The sequence below is a fragment of the Mus caroli genome, chromosome 3 (assembly GCF_900094665.2).
Source record: "Mus caroli chromosome 3, CAROLI_EIJ_v1.1, whole genome shotgun sequence".
In the NCBI taxonomy this organism is placed as follows: domain Eukaryota; kingdom Metazoa; phylum Chordata; class Mammalia; order Rodentia; family Muridae; genus Mus; species Mus caroli.
In genome coordinates, this window is record NC_034572.1 from 75705550 (window position 1) to 75729864 (window position 24315).

The 24315-nt window shown below is 41.2% G+C and overlaps 1 protein-coding gene and 1 long non-coding RNA gene across 2 annotated transcripts in view; one reads left to right on the forward strand and one right to left on the reverse strand.

Annotated features, from left to right (window-relative positions):
• LOC110291652 overlaps positions 1-24315 on the forward strand; it is a 62808-nt gene that overhangs the window by 4483 nt on the left and 34010 nt on the right. The gene's annotated exons all lie outside the window — the stretch shown is intronic.
• Positions 11514-23796, reverse strand: Lrat (lecithin retinol acyltransferase). The gene is made up of 2 exons (XM_021158886.1): positions 22501-23796; positions 11514-16024 (listed from the first exon to the last, which is right to left on the reverse strand). Exons 1-2 carry the CDS (start codon positions 23038-23040, stop codon positions 15869-15871), a joined length of 696 nt encoding a protein of 231 aa, XP_021014545.1. The 5' UTR covers positions 23041-23796; the 3' UTR covers positions 11514-15868.

Below are 24315 nucleotides of genomic sequence, written 5' to 3' on the forward strand. Positions count from 1 at the left end.
CTGCAAAGTGTCTTTAGAATGTGATGTTGGTTTGTCTTGTTTTTTTTTTTTTTCCTGCTTGCTGGTACCCTTCAGGCTGGCATTAAAGAGAAGCCAAGAAGACCCATATGAAGCAGAGAAGCTTGTGTTCACAAGAATAGACTTCCCTGTGTGGCTTTCCGGCAGGACAATCCCAAATATTCTGCATACCTTTCTTCCACTCTGCGTTCTGACACATGTTCTATGTGCAGGCATGTTCATCTGTAAGGCCTTTCCCTGCACAGCTGACTATGCTGTCTCTGCCCTGACTTCCCAGGAGCAGCAGCGTATTGAGTGGCTTGGTCCACAGTGCTAAAGCTTTGAGACCGGACTGAGCTACAGAAGGATAATGTGACCTCCTGCCTTTATGAAGTGGACATTACTGCTGGGTCTTTATTTGCAGGCCTTTTATGTCTTTCTGACTCTAGGGAAGATTGAACTACTTTGTTGAGTAAGAATGGAGATGGTGAATACCATTGTCTTGTTTGTGATTAGAGATGTCTCATTTATTTTTCCCCTTTTTAATGTAATATTGGCTATAGGTTTGCCATCTGTAGTCGTTAGTGCACTGTGATCTGTTTCCTTTAGTGCTAGTTTCAGGACTTTATCATGAAGGAATATTGAGCTTTCTCAAAAGCCTTTTCAGCATCCACTTAAGACAGCCCTGTGATCACTGGCTTTGAGTCTCTATTCTGGCTTGCATTGATTGATCTGTATATATTGAACCATGCTTGCATTCCTAGGATGAAGCCAGTTTGGTCATTGTGAATAGTCATTTTAATGTATTGTTGAGTTCAGTTTGTTGTTGAATTCTTTATTAAGAATGTTAACATTGATGCTGATTACTGAGATTGACCGATAATGTTCTTGCAACCATATGCATATTTTGGGGGTTTTTTTGGGGGGGTGGTTTTTTTTTTTATATCCTCATCCAGTCTTATCATCAAGACAGTATTGACTTCCTAGCGTAAGTAAGCCTTCTTTCCCTTCAGACAGCTGGGATTAGCTTTACTTTCAAACGCTGAGATTCAGTGGGGAAGCCATCAGGGCCCGGCATTCTCTGGCCATGAGACTTTATTTTCTACATCAATTGCCTAACTCCTTCTAGATCCTATTAAATTGTGTATATCCTTTTGATTAAATTTTGGGAGGTCATATATGTCTAGAAATTTGTCCTGTTCATTTTGATCTCCTAATTTATTTGAGAATCGGGTTTTGAAAGTATGCCCTAATGATCCCTGAATTTCTTTAGTATCAATTAAACATTCTCCCTTTTCATCTATAATGTTATTAATTTTGGTCTTCTTTCTCATTGAGTAAATTGATTAAGGTTTGTCCTACTCCAAGATAAATTGTCCTACTCCAAGAACCAAGTCTACGTGTTTCATTAGTTCTTAAGAATTTGAAGAACATTATTTAATTATTTATTCAAGATATTTCTGGTTTTTAATGTAGGCATTTGTACCTATAACTTCCCCCTTGGAACCCTTGGAACTATTTTCCTTGTATCCATATGTTTCTGTATGTTGTGTTTTCATGTTCCTTCTGCTCTAGGGATTTTAGCTCTATCTCCTGATTTTTTCCCCAATGATTCATCCATCCCTCCGGGTACTGTTCAGTCTCCCATGTCTGTATATTTCCTGGAGCATCACAATAATATCAATGTGATTACCCTGTGATGAGACAGAGTAAAAGAAGCTATTTCTTTTTTGGTATTTATTAAGAATTGCCTTATATCCAAAAACATTTTGGAGAAAATTCCTTAAAAAATTAATGTTCGGAAAAGAACCTGAAGAGAAAACCTCCAGTAGTCAGACAGGACCCCAGTGGATTCATGGAGATGCCAACTCACCTTCAAAATTTTTGACCCCAAATTGTTCCTGTCTAAAAGAAATGGAGGGTCAATATGGACAAAATGGAGCAAAGACTGACTGAATGACTGGCTAGTGACCTGCACAACTTGGGAACCATCACGTGGGCCAGGTACCAAACCCTGACACTACTACTGATGCTACGTAGTGCTTGCACACAGGAACCAAGCATGGCTGTCCTCTAAGTGACTCTACCCGCAGCTGACTCAGACAGATGCAGATGCTTGCAGCCAAGCATTGGGCTCTAAGACTTTGCTTTTCTTTGCAGGCAAGAAGTAGATGGGGAGCTATTTTTAATCCACTCTGCTAGTTTGTTTATCATTGAAGAATTGAGATCACTAACATTGAGAGTTATGAAGTATGTATTAATTCATGACATTTTGTTGTTTTTTTTTAAATGTTTGATACATTTCCAATTCTCATTTGCTCATTTACTGATCCTCTCTTCTTTTTCGTGACCTCATGATGTTTTTTTGATTTTTTTGTTTGTTTGTTTGTTTATTTTTCAGTGTGTAGAATTGCTTCAGGTATCTTTTCTAGTGCTAGCTTAGTGGTCATGAAAGCTTTCCGTTTGTGATTACTGTGGAATGTTTTTATTTTTCTTTCAATTGTGAAGGATAGTTTTGCTGCATCTTCCCCTGAATTAAGAAAATATTCTGCCTATTATTTGGGGGGGGGGTTGTTTTTCATTTTTTCTGCCTTTTGCTTTTGTTTTGAGTCAAGGCCTTTTCATGTGGTTCTGGCTGACCTGGAATTCACTGAGTAGAGCAGACCAATCTTGAATGTGCAGAGGCCCACCACCCTCTGCCTCCTGAGTGCTGTGATTAAAGGTGTGTGCTACTCCACTTGGCTCTGGCTATGAGTTTGCTGAGCGTGTTTTCTCTGTCGGTAGCTTGTACGTCTCTCCCTTCTGTGCCTGTGAATTGTAAGCTTTGTCTGTTAATTGTGCACTCTAAATCTTTCAGGTCTTGCTTATTTCTACTCCTCATTAGTTCATCTCTTTTGTCTGACTGCACGAATTTCTCTTTCCTTTCTTAACGCCCTGTGGGTGGGGCCTTCTGATTTTTTTTTTAATTTGCTGAGCTTTTCATTTTCAAATTTTCAATTTAGAAGTTACTGTCCCTTTTTACCTTGTTAAACTATCTTATAATTACTTCTTTTCATTTCTTTGTCTAGGATTTCATTTAGTCTCACTAGAAAATTTAACTGTGGAGTCAGTCATTGTTGAATGAGTATTATTGTCTTCATTTTTTTATGTCCTGTTTTCTTCATTTGGGACTTTGATACCTGAAGTTAAGTCATTTGTTGTATTTTTAATTACTCTGTAATTACCTACCTGACTGTTTTGACAAAATGTCTCCAAATAGCAGCTTATGTAAGGAAGCAAGGGTTTATCTTCCTTTACAGACATCGAGGCAACAGCCCATCATGGCAGAAGACATGACAGCAGAAGCCAGGTGGCTGTTCTCATTGTGTCCTCGGTCAAGACTTGGAGTTGTGAGTGTGCTCAGCTTACCTTCTCTGCTTAGTCAGCCCTGACACAGAGCCACATTTCCAGTAGATCTTCCTACCTCAGTTAACCTAAGCTAGATAATCTCTCACAGACATGCCCATACATTTGTTTCCATGGTGATTCTCAGTCTTCTCAAGCTGACAATCCAGGTTAACCACCACAATTCATGGTCCTTCAACTAGAGCACTTGTACTGTTTAAGTGGGGTTCAGTTGTCATCTGAAGGGTGGTTTATGATGGGCTGGGGATAGAACTCAGTAGCAGAACTCTCAGTCTACAGGCTCAGGCACTGGACATAGTCTCTTGTACTTTTCCAAGCACAGAATACTAACTGTAGAAGCAACCTCAACTGGAGGATAAACCCACTAAGAAAATACTCTGTAGGAGAAGAGAAATAAATGCCATTTTCTCAAAGGTCTCAGGTGGGAGCTAAAACATAGGTCAGTGATTGAGTGTATACCTAGTACAAGTCCTGCTTTCTAGCCTCCTAACATTCACAGGTACACACACATTCAAGGACGCACCTAACTTCCACTCTGCACTTTGACACATTTTATACACTCACTTGGTGCACACACACACACACACACACACACACACACACACACACACATATTTAAGGAAAGATGCCTACACTGCATGAGTAAGTGTTCAGAAGAATAAATACTAACAATATAGAGAATCGAGACTACTCTCTACAAGGATGCCCTTGTAGCCACTTTTGATGGTCTAGTGAAGAAGCATCTCAGCAGAGGACCTGGGCTTTAAACATTCTGTAAATTCTTAGCCAATGTTTTAATGCCATGTTTTATGTATTTCTACCCCATCTTGTCTTATGCCTTAAATTCCTTTTTTACAGAAATAGTTATTATGAAGTTTGTTGTTTTCATAAATCTCCATCCAGAATATGTGTAAAATGTAAACAGAACTTGTAGTCAAGTTCCCTGACAGTCATCTGTGTGTGATGTGCCAGAGGCAAAGTAAAGAGGTGTGTGTGGTGAAGGGCATCAGGGAAAGCTTGAAAGAGCAGACATCTATATCAGTGTTGATTGAGCATGTAGCAACCCTTTTGGTTTCATGCAGCAATGAGACACCTAGCCACGTTAGGTGTCTGGACCAACATAGACACTTAAGAGCTCTAGTCCTTTTGCCTGACCAGGTCCTTGGAGCAACTTCAGGCTGAACCATACTTACTGGACAAGAGGTGTGGATGTGATAAATTTTGCAACCTGGACTTGTGTGACTAAACACAAACAAGGAGATTTTGTCAGGAACACTTACACATTTTTTTTTCAAAGGAGAAGTAGGAAAGCTAGGAACAAGATAAAGATTCTTTCAAAGCTTACATGGCTTGAGTCACAGTAGAACAAAGGAATAAGAAATGCCCAGTTTGGGGACAAAGTACCCAAGATTTGATCTTCCATTATGCTTTCCAAATTTTTTTTAAATTTATAAAATATCGATATTCAATTGCATCAGTTATTATGAATATTTATGAGACCATGCTGCTCAGCAAGTTTCCAGAAGAGCCAGAATTTGAGTCTTGTGCTATTTTGATTTCTGTATTCCAGGGAAGAAAGTAAGAGATTTCACTCGAGGTATTTAAATGGCAGCTTGAGTCCAGAGTCTCATGAATCGTGATCCTCAGGCCCTCTTACCCAGTAAAAATGGATTCAGGAAATACATTGTTTAAAGAAACTGGTAAATTGAGAATGTCAGTTTATTCAACTGAACCTCTGATAATTATCAGTTCTTTCATATCACGGAGTGTTTGCCCCATAAAAATTATAAACTCACAGTTATGCTCACAATCGTGTGTCTGTGTACGTAACATTTTTTTCCTTAAAATTTTATTTGCTTGCATGTATGTATCCTTATAAGTGGGTATCAAATGTGTGTAGAAGAGGGTGTTGCATCTCCTGGACCTGGAGTTACAGACAACTGGGAGCTCCCTGACAAGAATTCTGGGAATCAATCTCAGGGAGAGCACTGAATGGTCTTAACCACGGAGCCATCTCTCCAGCTTCTGATGTATGCTTCTTAATTAAAGACTAGGAGGTCAGATTTTATTAATCATTGAGCAGAGGTGAGAAATGAAGCTGAATACTGTACTGCATTTTTTAATTCTGTGGCAGTGTGAATAAGGTTCCCATATTTGAGTGCTTAGTCGCCAGGGAATGGCACCATTTAAAAGGATTGTAAGGATTAAGGGGGGTAGCTTGTTAGAGAAAGTGGAGAAAGTTGGGGGTAGCTTGGAATTCTGGCAAAGAAAGGCACATTACCTTATTAGACAATAATTAATCTTCCTATCTCCAAAGCTTCTGGTGGACCTGCCTGTATTAGTCAGGGTCCTCAAAAGGAAAAGAACTGGTAGAATGAATATGTATATTAAAGGGGGATTTATTACAGAATGTAATCTGCTTAGTCCCAACAATGGCTGTCACAGTGAAAAAGCTAAGAGTCTGATCACTGTTAGCCCATGAAGTTGATGTCTCTGCATGCCCAATCTGGCAATGGAGTCCTGGAGGATTCCTGGAGAGCTGCTGATCTTCAGTCTGTCATGTTTCCTGAAGAAGTTGGATTTAAAATCACCCATATCAACAGGGTAGAATATTTACAAATGATAGTGAGGACCAGCAGGCAAAAAGCAGGGTTTCCTTTCCTTGTCCTTTTATGTAGGTTGCCACCACAAGATGTGGCCCAGATTAATGAGGGTGCTCTTGCTTCAAATAATCTGACTAAAATAATCCCTCACTGGAATGGCTAGCAACTTAGGTTTTAGTTAGTTCCACTTGCAGTAAAGTTGACAACCAAGATTAGCCATCACACTGTCTGTGTGAGGGGTGGTCCCTTTGCTGGGGCATTGACTGCCCCCACTGAATTACCCTTTTATGTTTGGGAGAGCTTGTAATATTGGGGCTCTACCTAGCTAGAGAATTAGCTGACCCAAATGGTCCTCCACAGAGCCCTCCTCAAGATGATAAAACGAGGACCTAGAATTAACAAATGGTGTTGTGAATCTAAGAGCAGTAGCAAGCTGAACAGGGGGAAGGGAACATTCCCTGAGTTTCAATCTCCTTCTATGGCTGTGAAGAGACCATGGCCAAGGTAACTCTTAGGAAAGAAAGCATTTAACTGTGGGCTTGCTCACAGTTCCAGAGGTCAGTCCTTTATCATCACAGCGGGGAATACAACAACACACAGGCAAGGCAGGCTGGGTGCTGGAGTAGTAGCTGAGAGCTCCATCCTCATCCACAGGTAGAGACAGGAGGTCTGGACTAGGCTTTCTAAAACTCAAGGCCCACCTGCAGAGACACACCTCCTCCAACAAGGACAACCCTACTCCTGCAGAGTCACATCCTGTAATCCTTTGCAAGCAGTTCATCAACTGGGAACTAAGCATGCAAATGGGGCTACGGAGGCTGTTCTCTTTCAAACCACTACACTCTATAATAGTGATTCCTACACACCCCACTTGCCTATGTATCCTTCAATAATTACCTATAATGCTTACATTTCTCTTCCTTGCTTACATTTCTCTTCCCGCCCTAGCCAGATTGCTCATTCCTAATAGTTACCTGAGGCTGTGAAATGTTTAAGCGCTGCCCCTACTGACTTCAACCTCCTTAAACAGAGCCCTCTGCAACATTGTCTCCTGATTGTAAGATCTGAGTCAGAGTTTCCCAACAAAGATGAGTAAAGGCTTAGGAAAGGATGAACACTTCTTTCTTCCTTTCTTTTATTGAGTTGATTTTTTTCTGACATAGTATATTCTAATTATGGTTTTCCCTGCCTTTGCTCCTCCCAGTTCTCCACCCCTCCCCTTCCGTCTGTATCCACTCACATTCTGTCTCTAGAGGGAAAAATCAGGCTACTAAGTGATAATAATAAAATAAAGTATATTACGATAAAACAAAATAAGACACATCAGAATGGACAAAACAAAAAAGCAGAAGGAAAGGAACCTAAGAGAATACATGAGAAGACACCAGAGACAGAGTGGGTCACACACTCAGGAATTCCACACAACACTAAACTTGAGGCCATAATATAAACATACCATATATATTATATTACATTAACTCATTATATATAACATCATAAATATTATATATACACATAGTAAATACACAAAGGACCTGGTATTTGCAGGCCCTGTGCATGCTACCTCAGTCTCAGTGAGTTCATATGTACTTTGATCATGTTGATTTAATCCCAGCACTTGGGAGGCAGAGGCAGGTGGATTTCTGAGTTCGAGGCCAGCCTGGTCTACAAAGTGAGTTCCAGGACAGCCAGGAATACTGAGAAACCCTGTCTCGAAAAACCAAAAAAAAAAAAAAAAAAAAAAGATCATGTTGATTTAGAGGGCCTTGTTTTCTTTGTGTCCCCATCCCCTCTGGCTCTTAAACTCCACTCCACAGGGTTCCCTCAGCTCTGAGGAGAGGTATTTGAGACATTTCCATTTAGGGATTGATGGCCCTAGGTCTCAAACTTGTGTGTATTGTCTATCTGTGCATCTCTATGTCTGTTCCCATCTGCTGCAGGAGGAAACTCCCCTAATGATGGCTGAGGAAGGCATTGTTCTGGGGGGAATAACACAATGTCATCAGGCTTGGTTTTATTATGACATTGTCTCTCCCTCCCCTCCCTCCCCTGCCTCCCTCCCTCCCTCCCTCTCTCCCTCTCTGCCTCCCTCCCTTTTTAGACCAGCATTATTTGGTTTTACCCTGTGTCACTGGACTATCTGATGTCAGGTCACCTAAGCAGGGCTGGGTGTGTGTTCCATCTTATGGAGTGGCCCTCAAATGAAATCAGGTTGTTCCCAAAAGCTTTATGCAGCCATTGCATTAGTGTATCCTACAGGCAGGATACCACTGTCAGTCAGGGTTTGTAGGTTAGTGTTTCCAGTTTCTCTTCAAATAACATGCAGAGTCAGAGTTCTGTGCCAAGGACACTAGAACACAGGCACTAGATAGGCACTAGACCAATTTTCCCATGTTCTGTGAGGTGTATAGGTATTGTCTTAAGCAACAGGACTTTGCAGTCAGTTTATGGAGAACAATTGATAGTCTTGGCAACAACCTGGGTTATCTGAGGACTCTCATGGGACCGCTTTGGCCAATAACTCAATTAGATGTAACCCAATCCCAAGACAGAAGCTTCATTTGGTTACAAGAGATGGGCAGTTGGGGCAATGCCTCCCCCAGTATTTGGTGATCTCATTTATATTGCCTTCACTGTATTAGGTTCCCAATACTACCCCTCAAATGGCCCTTAATTTTAGTTTTCTCTCCCTGTATTACCTCCATCATATCCCTTGCCTTCCCCTCCCTACTTGATCCTCTGTTTCCAGACCCTCATTCACTCATAAGTATCCTATTTCTCTAATAAGGTCCATCTGCCAGCCTAGTTCCTAACTCTATGCCTAACCTCTGTGTCCATGAATTGTAGCTTGGTTATCATTAACTTAACAGCCCATATCCACATATAAGCAAATACATACTATATTTGTCTTTCTGGGCCTGGAATACCTCATCCAAAATGAGTTTTTCTAGTTCCATCTATTTACTTGTGAATTTCATGATTTTATTCTTTTTAACAGCAGAGTAATAGTCCATTGTGTACATGTACCACCTTTCCTTTATCCATTCTTCTGTTAAAGGGCACCTAGGTTGTTTCCAGTTTCTGGCTATTATGACTAGAGCAGCAATGAACATGGTTGAGCAGGTGTCTCTGTGATAGGATGAAGCATCCTTTGGGGATATACCTGAGTGGTACAGCCAGATATTGAGGTAGCTAGCCCCCATCCTCCTGAAGAGCCACCACCCTGATTTCCACACTTGCTGTGTAAGTCTGCACTCCTAACAGCAATGAGCAGGCGCTCCTCCTGCTATGCATCCCTACCATCCCTTGTTTTATTGACCTTAGCCACCTAACAGGAATGTCTCTTTATTAAAGCATAATTTAAACACCAATTACTCGTAGAGCTTATATGGACTCTACTGTCTTATGTACTCTTGCATGGCTTGAGCCTTTATGTTTACTGTACCCTGTGCCTGGAATGGCCTGAAAATGGGAGATCCTTTTACTTCAATATTGATAGTGTTATAGAGATCTCCTCTGGCCTCCTGTTGGGCTCCTACCCTTGTGTTCCCTGATGAATGGATTTAGATGAGACACAGAGCACAGCGGAGAACATGGCCTGTATTTACTGGAGAAGAAAAGGAGCTAAGAGTAGGCAGTGACCACAGCAGCCATGGCAGAGGAAATGATCTCACAGACTGAGTGAGGACAGGAGCCACTGACTATCACATAGACCTGAATGTTTAGGTAGATGTTATACAGCTTTCTAAAGGCTCTGAAACAGACAGCTTTCCTCGGGGCACTCTCCTTTCCAGATCACTGACCGACCCAGTAGGATTAATTCTTTTGTTCTTAACAAAACTCTTTGGAAAGAGACAATACTAGTCTTTATTCTTTACCAAGGCCACAGGTATAACTTAGATCCCAATCTTTTAAGCAAAAACATATAACAGAGTAGATCACTTTTAATTAAAGAAAAAGTTAATAAAAAAGTCTTACTTTACCAGGAGAAAATCGCCTTTCCTCAGGGCTTCAACAAAGCCTTGCTGCCTCCATGTTCCTTTCTTTCGAAAGATGTTCCAAATTCTGTCAAAAGGCACTTGTAATACTTTCTTTTTTCTCAAAATTAATGTGTTGCCAGGGACAACTGAGGTGTGGGTTTCAAAACTCCTGAGAGTGGCCAATCCTCCATGACTTTCAAGACTTCTTTCTAATTTTTATTGTCTTAGGATTGATTTTCACTTTTAAGTGTGTGTGAGTGTCTTCGTGTATATGCATCACATGCATGCCTGGTGCCAAATGAGATACAAAGGGGATGCCACAACTCCTGGAACTGGAATTATTGGCAGTTATGGGCTTTCATGTGAATGCTGAGAAGAGAACCCAGGTCCTCTGTAAGGCCAGCAAGTACATCTCTGCAAACCCTGGACTTCTAATTTTTAACAAGATCCTTAACAATAGTGTCACCCTTTTGCCCTGAAACAACCCTTGTCCCCATCCTCAGAATTGTGAAACCAATATTGCCACCAGCAATTGAGTATAAAGTGTTATTTTATTCTTCACCAAGAAAATGATAAGTAACAAACTTGGAATCAACTTCTCAACCCATGCGGTGTGTGTGTGTGTGTGTGTGTGTGTGTGTGTGTGCGCGCGCAATATTATAGACATTGGGTGAGAAGAGGGGGAAGAGTCATCTAAACAGGGGGGAGGAGGACTTAATGTCTTACTGGGAATGTGGAGATTTTGTGGAAATTTGTGCAGTACCTTCTTTGCTAGCTGTGTTAATAGTGGACTGTGTTCTTCACTATGTAAATGAGATTGTAATGAAGTTAGGTGTTGTGGGATGGGGACTCTGACAGCATTTTTAGATCTAAAGGATCAAATGACCAGTTGACATGAAGAAAGACTTGCAACCTACAAGCTTCTATCCTCAAAGATAACAAAGATTAGGGCGGGCAGAAATTCAAATAAATTACCTAATCAGTACTCAGAGTAACTACATTCTTAACCCCTTCCTTCCCTGGTGTTCAGGAGGCAGAAAAATGCTGAGCTGTGTTCCTATTGGTGTTTTAAAACCTGTTTCCATGTTATTCTTTCTCATTAGACCCAAAAGCTAGAGAACTAAGATTCTAACTCTGTGTCATTGGCCATGTGTTATAAAACTAGCCATGGAATCCCACCAACCCAACTTAGACCCTATTCTCATCTCACTTACAGCCAGATACAGCTCCAGGGTGCATTGGCAGCATTAGAAATCTGGCTGCATAACTCTAATGAGTTACAGTGATTAATTTTTTCAGATGGATGAAGGATTTATTGTTTAGTCTCTCATAATTAAGGTAGGCTTAAAGATGTGGGTAACAAAGATCCTATCAGTCCACAGGAAGATTCACATATACTTTTCATTTTGACTATATATAAAGCTATATTAATAATAGCAAAATATCTTAGGCAGTATTCTTAAGGTTACTGAGTTCAAAAAAAAATTGCTGTTTACCCTTAGTTATTTAAAATTGAAAGACAAGAAAATGATATGTAGAGCTGATTTTATTCAAAATACATGTGTATCAATATAAACTTAGTTTAACTAAAATATCTAAGTTGATTAACACCCCAGATAGATTATATAAAATAAAACCTCTGCCCATGTGCTTCTTATCCATAACAAAGAGTGCCATTACAGTAACTCCATGTTCCTGAAAAGCAGCTTTTAGTCTTGGACATAAACAATATGAAATAGTAAACAGGGAAGTAAGAAATAGGTTCTGATAAAATTAAAACAACAAATCCAAACTTCCTTACATGTCCTTAGAAAGGAGCACACCTAGCAGAGTGAATATTAGGAGTGTATGCACAGTTGTAAAGTTAATTTATTTTGCAGTAATCAATGGCTTCTCAGGAAAATCAAGGAGACATGATATTCCCTAACACTCCATCAGAGTCGTTCATCAGTCAAATCTAAGTGCTTCAAGTTGGTTGGCACTTCTCTGACATATTGCTTCCTAGGCTTGCAACTGTAGACCCTTACTTGAACTTGGGTCACCAGGCTTTGCAGAAGGTATACTTCCTCACTGAGCCATCTCACCATCTATGCCAGTGATTCTTGACCTGTGGGTCAGGACCCTTTGGGGCATCTAACAAGTCTTTCACGGGGGTCACTTATTAGATAACCTACATATCAGATATTTGCATTATGACTCAAAACAGTAGCGTAATTACAGTTGTGAAGTAGCAATGAAGATAATTTTATGGTTGGGGGGGGGGTCACCACAACATGAGGAACTGCATTAAAGGATTGCAGCACTAGGGACGTTCAGAACCACTGATCTAGACACTTATCTGACAGACCTTAGCTAAATCTCTCTCTATCCCGCCCCAACCCCATCCTTCTGCTTTATTCTTGGAAGTTTCCTTTCTATCCTCCAATTCTCTACTGCCTATCCATAAAGTCCAAACTTCTTGATCTACAAAAGACTTACACATTCTTAGCCTTGCTTTGTGTTTCTGTATGTCTAGTCACCACCCTTGCTCAGCAGCCCCTAGACCACTTGCATTTGCCTGACATAGAATACCTCAAGCTATTCATGATGCATGTTGTAGGCAGTTACCATTCATTCCCCATGCCATTCCCACATGTGGAATGCCCTGTCCAAATTTGTCCAATCATTGTATTCTCAGTACCCCTGCCTGATTTTGGTTTCAGCAGGTAAATTTAGTCCCTTCTCTCTGTGTGCCTTCAGTTAGCTCTATTCAGATGTCAATCACTCAAACTCCAGTGCAACTATGCCTATTAGACCAGATACTTTAGGCCACATCTCATATATCTTTTCATTCCATACACAGCCTACTCCCTGATACTTGCATGAAGTCATCTTAAACCCAGCAAGTCCTGTGGCCCCCATCTATACAAAGAACACATCAAGAGATGAAAACATCATCAGACATGACTTAGCTATCACTGTACAAGACAGAACAGAAATACTATACTTGGATCATAATATAAGCTTTGACTGATAAAGTCTAGAGAAATCCATGACTTGCCACCTCAGGTTAGGAAACAAATGCTTGGCCTAAGGTTTCCTCCATAACCGACGTTTTTATTTCTATCAAATGGGAAAAAAAAAAACCAAAAGAGATTCTCTTATCTACAAGTTCAACGATTCTGGTGTTGTGTAACATTTACCAAATAGACCCTTCCTTCTTTTCCTGTCTTCCCAAGGAGAATAGAATGATGTCATGTTACAAAATTACCTCAGTGGGTCAGCTTCCTGGTTATCATTGCCTCCTTCAAGTAAAGTGCCTGACTCCTGAGGCAGAATTGCTTGCTCTTCTGTCTGTATTCCCCACCACACTAAATACATGCTGTGATAGCTGGATAAAAGTAATATTAAGCCTGGAGTGGGGAGCATACCTTTAACCCCAGCACTTGGGAAGCAGAGGCACACAGCTCTCTTAGTGAATTCCTTCTAGGCAACTCTCACCTGTTGAGTGAGAACCTGTCTCCAAAAAGTGTAAAATAATACCAGAACATGGCGTTGCAGTACTTAAGTGCTTAGCACAGAATGAGCATTCAATGAATGACAAATGAGTCTTGGTCTAATGATCTGAAGAAAGTCAGGATTACTTATGTTAATTCTAGCCCCAAGAATCCCCATAGTGTGTAAGGAGGAACCACTATCTGTGAACACAGATTTAGTTTCACACAGTATATCCTATTACCTACAATACTGATGTCTGGAGGGGGCGTGCTATAATGAATTCATGTAAACAACTTCCATGGTGACGAGGAAAAAGGCACTAACCAACGCCTGTCAGATGCACAGGTACTTCAGGTAACTTAGGTGGTTGGAACAGGCCTATATTCTTTGATTTTTCCAGTCAGTGTTTTACTGATATGAAACATTTAAGCAATTAAATGTTTAATTTGGATATTAAACAAAGCTTAATTATCATTATACTCCAACTAAATTTGTTGTAGGAGAACACTGGGTAATGAGACCTCAGTTAAACTAAACTGTGATCTTTACTTTGTTCCGGTTGGCTCACTGACTATAACAAATCCTCCTCTCTGCCTTAAGAGTCACTGTACTGTGATTCTTTTGTTGTATTAAGACTGGGTCTCCTGTAGCCAGACTGGGCTTGAACTACCTATGTAGTACAAGCTGGCCTTCGACCCCTCTGGGCAATGCAAACAGGTCTTAAACCCTCTGTGTGAGCAGGCTAGTCTTGAACTCCCAATCTTCCTGCCTCCAGATCCCAAGGGTTGTGATTACATGATTGGCTATTCTGTGATTCTTTTTTTAAGTTTTATTTTTAATTGTGTGTGTGTTGCCTGTGTGTATGTCTGTCTACCATGTATGTTGTGCACATGGAGGCCAGAAGAGGGTGTTGAATCTTCTGGAATTGAAGTTACAGAAGGTTATAAGCCACCAGGAGCTGCTGGTAACTAAATCCTGGTCCTCTTCAAGAGTACCAATAGCTCTTCAGTGTGGAGTCATCTCTTTGATGCCTGTTGTGTAACTTTTGACAGTTAACAGGCAACAGACAGTATTGTCCTGCAGCCCACACAGGTCTGGAGCTCTCAATCTGCTGCTTCAACCTTCTAAATACAGATGTTGCATGTACCTCCTCTGGTAAAACAGTTCAGTACCAGAAATGTGACTCCAACATGGGTCATTTTTCGTGACAGTCTTGGAGGCATGCTTTTAACACTGTTAGGTCTCCACTCTGACCCAGTGGAGTGAGGGAACACACCTTCAATGCTTGACATTACTAGTTTTCTCAGGATAAATTTTTGGCCCTACCTATTTAGGCTTTAAATACTGCTGTGACACACCTCTATTATGTTCATAAATGATACTTAACGTGCAAAATTGACTGTAAAACAAATCTGACATTTTTTTAAAAGGACATTAGTAAATTTAGCTTTAGAAGTAACTATCCAGTGACAAATATATCTATACACATATTCACATACAGACTCAAGGGCACAGGAAAAGACACTGGGCTTGATTTTATGTTTGTAGATCCTCATTAATAAATGGCGCTAGTGTAATAAAGCAACCAGAAATATAGTTTACCTATCAATCTATGTGAGTGCAGATATTGGTGTATTTATATGACATATATGCATATCTAATACCAGAATCATTTCAATCCTATATTCGTTTACATCTTTTAAATTGGTCATACAGGCATACAAAAAGCAAGGAAGAAAAAAATACAGTATCAGGCTATTCAAAAGTAAATATAAATAGCTACTGTTTGTCACTGTTTCTCCATTGCTAGTAACTGCTTTCTGAACAGTTATTCACAGTAAGCTCTTTTCAACACTGGTTTCAAAACATGAAAATAATATTCTTGACTTACTTAAGATTAGATTATTACATAAAGAAAGGCTAATTTTTAAAAAGACTAATTGGTTTCTTTTTAGCTAATTTTCAAACATATATTCATCCAAATGAGGGGAAACTTTTACTTTAATGTCAGTCATTAAATAAGAATACATTACAATAAAGTTAGTGATCTCAATGGATAAGCCTAACAGCAGAATGATGACAGGAGGAAAAGAATAACCTACATAATCTCTGTGGCTGTCACCTCAGGTGCCACTGCTCTGGGCTGCTGACCTCTGACGGGCTGTCTGTCACACGCTTCCAGGGGCTCGTGGTGCTCTGCAGCAGAGCTGCCTGAGAGGACTCGGAAAGGCTTTGTTTGGCTTACATGGCAAGCACTTGGTATGATTCTTAATCACTTTTTTTTTTAATCTACAACACAGTGCTGTGGGCCACATTTTTAACAACAATGCTTATAATGTTTTGTGCTCTATAAATATAAACACATTTCTACACAAAATACATACACATTGACATGTGGACTGGAAGCTAGCCAGACATCATCCACAAGCAGAATGGGATACAGATTGCAGGAAGGGTCATGTATGATGCCAGGCCAGTGTAGACAATAGATGCTAATCCCAAGACAGCCGAAGCAAGACTGCTTCTCTGATCACGAATGATTATCTTCACGGTGTCATAGAACTGGAAAACAAGAGTTAAGACTGTTAGGAACCATGGCTAAAAAGAACCACATATACCGCAGACCAAGTCGTCTTCCCAGTTGTTCTGTGTCCACCAGGAGAACTTCAGGAAAGCAACTTATGAAATAATATGTAAAATGTTATAGAAAACTATAGAATGAGCCTCATACAAGTTACTCAGCAGTAAAGATTAAAGACAACATTAAATTAATACAGGTTTAAAAAAGCAGAAATTACCCAATTCTCTTACTTTACTACTCTAAAATTTGATGATGCCAATCATATTTTTATGTAAATCTTAAAGTCTAAAAACATAGTCACACTGAGTTGCCATGTCCTCTCTCTCATCAATTATGTGTCACATAATTGGCTCCTGGAATAAAGACATTAAATATGTTCCTTGCCCCAGTGAATTCATTCTACTGTGTCACTTTTTCACATAAAAAGCAATCTTGCTTGACATTGGTGTCCTATGTTTAGGTGTCTGACTGTCATATTTGTTGTGCAACATCAAATAATACATTTAACTAGTCTAGGCTTTCTTCTTCGTTGGAATACCAGGTTAGCCCTGGAGATAAACTAAATCTTTCAAGTAAAAGAATAGTGTTTGGACTGGAGAGATGGCTCAGTGGTTAATAGCACTGACGGCTCTTGCAGAGGTCCTGAGTTCAATTCCCAACAGCCACATGGTAGCTCACAACCATCTGTAATGGAATCTAATGCCTTTTTCTAATGTGTCTGAATACAGCGACAATGAACTCACATAAATAAATAAATCTTTTAAAAAATAATGGTGTTCTATGAGTTGCATAAATATATTATAGTGATTGTTATCACTGCTGTATTTCTTGATAGTTATCTTTGTCATTGCTAGAATTTAACAACTCATTTTCATGTGAGTTTTGCTATTCATACTAAACTCAAAATCCATTTCTAGAATATTGTAATGTATATGAGGTGAGGTCTTGCTTTATTGCTCGGGTTGACTCAGAGCTCTAGGGCTTCATGGAATCGCCTATGCTGGGAAGGTTTCTAAAGTCTAAAGCTTTCTAAGATTTATTTTAATTTTTAATTTTGGGGGGGGCAGGTGCACATGAGAGCATATGCTCATGGAGACCAGAGGATCAGAAACACTCCCCCACACCCCCCTACTCCCACAGATACATCTGAAGCTAGAGTTGCAGTCATTGTGATATGCCCAAGGTGGGTGCTGAGAACCAGACTTAGGTCCTCTGCAACGGTTGTAGGAACTCTTAAACTGCTAACCATCCTGAAAAAATCCAGCCCTGGTTTTTAAATTCTTTGTTTTCCTTGCTTTGAGACAAGGTTTTACTATATTCTCTCTGGTTGTCTGGTGTGGGAAGCCACATGTGCCAGCTGCAGAGTGGCACAGGCTACTGCTGGCCACCACGCATAAGTTTGAGCAAACAACCAATGCTTACTTATGCAGTAAAGTTTTTCACCAAAACACTGCCTGGCCCGGGCATGATAATGAGGCTCTGCAAAGTACTAAGAGAATAACCAATCAGATGTGAGACATGCAAATGAGGTATGATAATGAGGTACTGTGAGATAATGAGAGAGAGTAGCCAATCAGATGAGGAACATGCAAATGAGGCATAGTGCATAACCAATCCGGGTGTGAGACACGCCTCTCCTAGGCCTATATAAGCAGCACCAGTTCTGGGCTCAGGGTCTCTTCGCCTCTNCAATCAAGCTCTCCCAATAAACGTGTGCAGAAGGATCCTGTTGCAGCATGGTTCTTGCTGGTCGAGTCGGACGTGCGCAAGAGTCTGGAACTTTCTATATAAAATAGGCTGGCCTTGAACTGCAAGTACCTCCTGCCTCAGCCTCTAGGGGGCTGAGGTCAAAAGGTGTGCACCACTTTGCCTGGCTGAATTTCTAAATTATTGGTGAATACAATAAACAGGTTTAATACATTCAAGGACCTCTGAGGACTTGTCAGTTGAGGACTAACTACAGATACAGGAGTTAGGCGTATAGGATGCCATTACTGATATAAGTGTATTCTGTGCACAAGTAAATAGCCTAGTGATGCATGTGAAATGCCATTCAACCAAGTCTGCCTGTGTATGTTTTAGTCCACTATGTGAATGTAAGGTCTCTCTATTCATAGTTTTACATAGTGCTACATTAACATAATAATATGTAAATTTATTTAATATTTGCATAACACTTACATTATATCTAAAGAAAAGTCCGATAGCCTACTAGCCATCCAAGTATTCTTTGTAGGACAAACATCTAATCTTTCTTTCTACTGAACTAACAAGATATAGAGTAATGAGTGCTTTGTCTCAAAGTGATTAAAATCAAACTGAATAAGGATGTGAAGACAAGCTCAGTGGCTGGGGTGCTTACTTACAATGTGGGATGCTATAGGTTTAGTTCTCAGCACCATGTGCGTGAAGTGTGGTTAGGCATATCTATAATCCTGGCACTTGGGAGGTAGAAGTAGGGATATCAGAAGTTCAAGGTGGTTTTTGCATATCTAGAGGCAAACCTAGGCCACAGACCCTTTTTCTCTCTCTTATGTGTGTAAATGTGCATGCATGTCTAAATGAACAAGCACCTCCATCTCTGCCTTTGTCTCTCCCTCTATGTCTTCCTCACTTTCTTCCTTTCTTTCTCCCTCTGCTCTCTCAGTCCCCTACTATCTATCTACTTGGCCACCAGCCCAAGAAAGATGGCAATGTAGCTCTGTGGGTAAGACTTGCCTAGGACACAGGAAACACTAGGTGTGCTCCTCAGCATTGCATACATTGGATGTGGTGAGGCATGACTGTGGGAGGAAGAAATAGGAGGATCAGAAGGCCAAGGTTATCTTCAGCTAAATTAGGATTCTGAGGTTAGCCTTAGCTACAAGAAGACCCCGTTTTGTTTTGTTTTGTTTTGTTTTGTTTTGTTTTGTTTTGTTTTGTTTTGTTTTGTTTTGTGTTGTGTTGTTTTAAGTAGAGAGTAGTAGGTGTCAAGAAGTTTTCTTTTGCAAACAGTGAGTCACTTGAAAAGCGAATATCTGCATTCATTCTGGAAATAACAAGTCAGGCAACAGACTGTTAGTAGAAAAAGCATAACAGTAAAAGTTAAAGCCAAATGGAATTAAATTTTACAGTACAGTGATGCTCAGTGTCAGTATAAAATGCCTCAACTTTGTGATTTCTAAGCATGTATAAAAGCAGTGCTGGAAGAGGCGAGGAGAAAGCATCAAAGAGTAGAAAGAGTGGGGAAAATACATGCCGAATCCTGGTCACAGCATAGCCACCAACTCTCAGCAGCTATGGCTCCCTGCATTGGAGCTGCTTTCACTGAGCCAGGACACCACTCCTGCATGGAGTAGGAGCAAGTCTTCAAGGGTCTTGGGAGGTCCTACCACTTCCTGAGGAGACAGTGGCAAGTTAATGGGTACCTAAGGAGGAGAGTCCATTCCATTTTTCACTGGCTAGTTGCCTAAACTTCAGTTAAGTAACCCCCAACCCATGCTCATACAAACAACTCTAACTGTTGTGGTGGCTTTAATAAGAATGTCCTTCATTGGCTCATATATTTGAATGCTTAAGAATAGGAGGTGTGACCTTGTGGGAATAGGTGTAGTAGCTCTGATGGAGGAAGTATGTCACTGAGGGTGAGCTTTGAGGTTTCAAAAGCCCAAGCCAGGCCCAGCTGCTCACTCTTCCTGTTTGCAGATCTGATTGTAGAACTTTCAGCTACTTCTCCAGCAACGTGTCTACTTGCTTACCACCATGCTCTGCTCCTCAATAATACTAGACTAACCTCTGAAACTGTAAGCAACCCCAATTAGGTGATTTCCTTTATAAGAGTTGCTGTGGTCACAGTATCTCTTCACAGCACTAGAATGCTGACCAAGACACTAACGAAACTCAATGACTCACATACACAAAACATCATGAAACTAGGAGGGTAATTTGTAAAGTAGAAACGGGTCAGCTGGAGAAGGAAGGCAATTTTAGAAAGAGGAGTATGTGATCAAAATACATTGTATGCATATATGAAATTGTTGATAATTAAAAAGAACAACTTACAGAATAAAAGAGCATTCTCTCACAGACATAAAGTCACTGGTTCAGAAATTGGTTAAATTATTTATTAGAGGTGTGTGTGTGTGTGTGTGTGTGTGTGTTTGTCTGTGTGCTCAAACTCCTATGCATGCACCCATGTCAGTACTGTAACACCTGAGTGAATTCAACTTTAGGAAGTTGGTTTCCTCCTTGCACTGGGGGATTCAGAGCTCAAACTGCAGGCATCAGATATGAGCAGTAATCACCTGTACCCACTGACTCTTCTCACTGGCCTACTTATGTGCACTGTTATTAGCAAGAAATTTTCACCCAAGGGAAAGTGTTGAAGAGATTTCTTTTATAAAATTTTATTTTAAAAAGAGTTGGCTTTGCCATGCCAAAGTAAGATACAATACCTGTGAAAGACTTCAACAATCAGGCCCAGAAACAAATAATAGTTTATGTTTCTAGAAATTCAAAAGCATGGATCTGGAGAGATGGCTTAGCCATTACCAATCTGTGCTATCCTTGCAGAGGTCTCCGCTTCATCCCAGCACTGACTGGATGGCGTACGATCTGCCTGTACCTCCATTTCCCAGGAGGCCACATCTCTGGCCTCCAAGGGCACCTGCACTTGTGCACACATACATGTAGGTAAAGCAAAAAATTTCAAAGTAGAAAAAGTTTGTAGAAATCATGTATAACTAATGCCTCTTTTACTTAAAAAATGTTCTTAGAATTAGAACATTTGGGTGAGATTCCCCCCCCCTCCCCCTGAGGAAATCTAGTCTTCTAGACTGGGGCTAGATTGTTTGTTAGGCCATTCAAAGGGAAACACAGAAACTCAGTTTCACTAGAGACTATGAAGTTTCATTAATTATAACACTTCACTGCTGTGAAACATACCATTTCCTCAAATTAGAAACTACCCAAGTAATTCTTTCTGAGATTACTATTTTACTGCTTGTAGAAAGCACTTGTACCCTTTTTCTGTTGAGATATATGATGCAATGCTACACATGTGCTATGAAAGGGAAGCTCTCAATTTGGATAGGAAAACTACTTTTTCTTATAGCAATAATTGGCTTAGGTTTTAGCTACATCTGACGGGTCTCCTTTTGGACACTTTTGGAGCCAGTGTTTGTGAATGTAGAGAAGTTCCCCTATAAACAGGCCTGCGCTAGACTAGGGGAGATTCTGAATCAGTGCATAGTATCCTAATTGTGTTTTATTTACCATAGAAAATGATTCCTAAGCCGGGCATGGTGGCGCACGCCTTTAATCCCAGCACTCAGGAGGCAGACTCAGGCGGATTTCTGAGTTTGAGGCCAGCCTGGTCTACAAAGTGAGTGAAACCCTGTCTCGAAAAACCAAAAAAAAAAAAAAGAAAGAAATAAAAGAAAAGAAGAAAAGAAAATGATTCCTAGAATAAGTTAATTCTGGTTCAATTTTTAAAAACCTGTCAAAAATTTAATATGCCTACATATAAAAGCTCAATAGCTTTATTCTCTGCTGGGTCAAAAAATTACTCAAAGTATAAATGAATCAAATCTAGGCTGTAGGTTGTGATGACCTGTTCATTTGGTTCAAAAATGCACCTAAACATACAAAATAACACAAAAGTTTGTGTGATTGACCAGAATTCCATTAAGAATAGCAAATGCTAATACCCCCTTAATTATAGTCAAGGCTAAAAAGCATCTAATTATTAATGGAAGTGCAGAATTAAAACTTAAACTATCTTTTGTGAGTTCATCTATTTTCCCCCCTTTGGATTTGTAGCTTATTTCTACCACTTGTGTCCTCCCACCCCCAAGTAGCCATAAAATTTACCTTCCAGAAAAATGAATTGTTTTAATCTTTGGGGAACTTAAAATCCAACCTACCTTTGGCACTAAAGGCTAGGAGATGCTTAACAGTGAAGGAGAACAGGATATGGGGATTAAAATCACTTAGGAAGAAGTTACACACCAAGGAAAAATCTCTCCGAGTCAAACTAGAAATAAAAAGTGTCTACCAGGAATGTCTCCTAGCAGGAATTTTGAGCCTATTTAAGTAAAGGGAATTCACTCAGTGCATCTAGAAGAAGAGAAAACTGGACACCTTCTTGCCAATTACACTTCGTGGGAAAAGTTCCAAGTCCTTCAGTCTCTTGCCCCTGATCATTTGAACTACCTTGTGTGTGCAGACCAAGATGACTAGTACAGCAGTAACAGGCAGCACTTTGGAATCTCTGGAAGCAGTCCGTGTGGCCACACCCTTTTATTGCACATTTTGAAATAGCCTTTCTGCGAGGCAAACTGCCCTTTGTTTACCAGATCTCCCCTAGAAACACCAGAGCTTTCCTTACTTAATCTACAACTCCTAAGAATGGTATGGTGGAGGAGATGTCCAAAAAGCTCCCGGATCCCGACCCCAGCTCCTGCAAGTCTCCTCCTACCTTCTCAGCCTGCGGACTGATCCGAGAGCCATATCTGCAGTAGGTCACAAAGTGTTCGCAATTGTTCCATAGTAGGCTGTATGGAGTCAGTCCCAACTGCTGCTCAGCTCTGCGTGCCACCTCCTCATTGAGTAAGGACTTCTTCTTGAGAGTCCCATCTAGGTGATTGACTAGGATGTCTGCTCCGTAGGCAAAGTCCTCTACTGTGTCCACACGGATGCTGGCCACCTTGCAAATGACTCCAAGGAGGAGACGCTTGTTGGAGACCACCTTCTGAGTGCGTTCCTTGTCTTTGGTCAGGGCCAATAGGATGTCAGGCATTAGATGGGCGACACGGTTTTCCCCCAGGTAGATCCCATAGTGGATAAAATGGGTCCGTGACACCTCCAACACGTCGCCCCGGACGAAAGAGCTGATTTCATAGGGACGGTTCTTCCCTGTGCCTCCTCCCGGGACGCTCACGCTAAAGAGCTTGAAGTTGGAAATAAGGAGCAGTTTCTCCAGGAGGAGGGACGCAGCTTCCAGCATTGGGTTCTTCATCCTAAGGCAACCAACCACTGGCTGCAACTGTTCTGTACAAGATGAGCTCTCCGGACCGCCGCGCTGCAGCGCTGCTCACCTGCGGAGCACCGCGGCGGCTACCCAGAGCCAGGAGAAATCAGAGAAGCCAAGTGCCTGGCTCAGCCACCCAGTGCAGGGGGTCAAAGAAAGGAAGTAGTGTCGGTCGGCTGTGGGAACAGTGGCACCGGCGCTTGAGGAGCTGAAGAGGTAGTGTGCCTGGGGGGCGGTGCTCTGGGTGCGCTCTTCGCTGTGGCTCTTATAGAGGTGAAGAGGGCGGGCCGAATGCGGTCACAGGCCGGAGAACACGGATTGGGCACAGGCGTTCTGCACCCTGACTTCTCCTCGAGCGCTCTGCTTCACTAGGGAGACCTTTAAACAGCCAGCGTAGGAGAGATGTCAGAGGCGTGGCCGCGCGAAAGATCCTGCACCTGCCAGGAATGGAGCACCTTTCTTGGCGGTGAGAAGCTCCCTCTGTAAAATTTCTGTGTGAGACCAGCTCTAACCGTTAATAATACCGTGGCCCTCGGCTTACTAAAGAATTTGCTTTGATTCGCCAAAGTGCCGGCTCCGCCAGATCCTACTTAAACTGATCTTTGCCGATTTAAACACGCAAGCATCCATGAGCTCTCAGGTGGCACGCGGAGAAGTGGAATTGCTCTCTGTTCGTCCAGTGCCCCAGCGCGGAGGATCGGAACCCAACAGTCTGGACGCTCCAAGGCTCTAGTGCCTGTTGAGCGCGCGCCTTCCAACGGTCATCAAAATAATAATTAAAAAAAAAAAAAAAAAAACAACGCCCTCCAGCAAAGCAGGAGTCAAGCCAAGTTTCTTTGATGTCAGTTCCCAGCTTCGCTTCACACAATGACTGGTAGCTTTTGGTAAAGAGCTCCCTGCCGCCCAGGGAGACTTAAAGAGAGAGGACGTTATGGTTCTGCAGGGCTGTGCGCGATTGCAGCAGAACCCAGGCACAGTCGAAGGTGGTGGGGGAGCTGTCTAAGGAGGCTGCTGGGGCTTTGCAGAGCGGGGCTTTGAGTGACCAGACCCGCCTGAATTTCTGTGCTAATGCATTATGTAAATGAGTAAATTACCCCGGACAAAGGCCACAAGCGCCACAAAACTAAGAAACCTTAAGTTCCAGGTTATATCTCCTCTCTCTATCTATCTATCTATCTATCTATCTATCTTCTCTCTCTCTGTCTATCTATCTATCTTCTCTCTCTCTCTCTCTCTCTCTCTCTCTCTCTCTCTCTCTCTCTC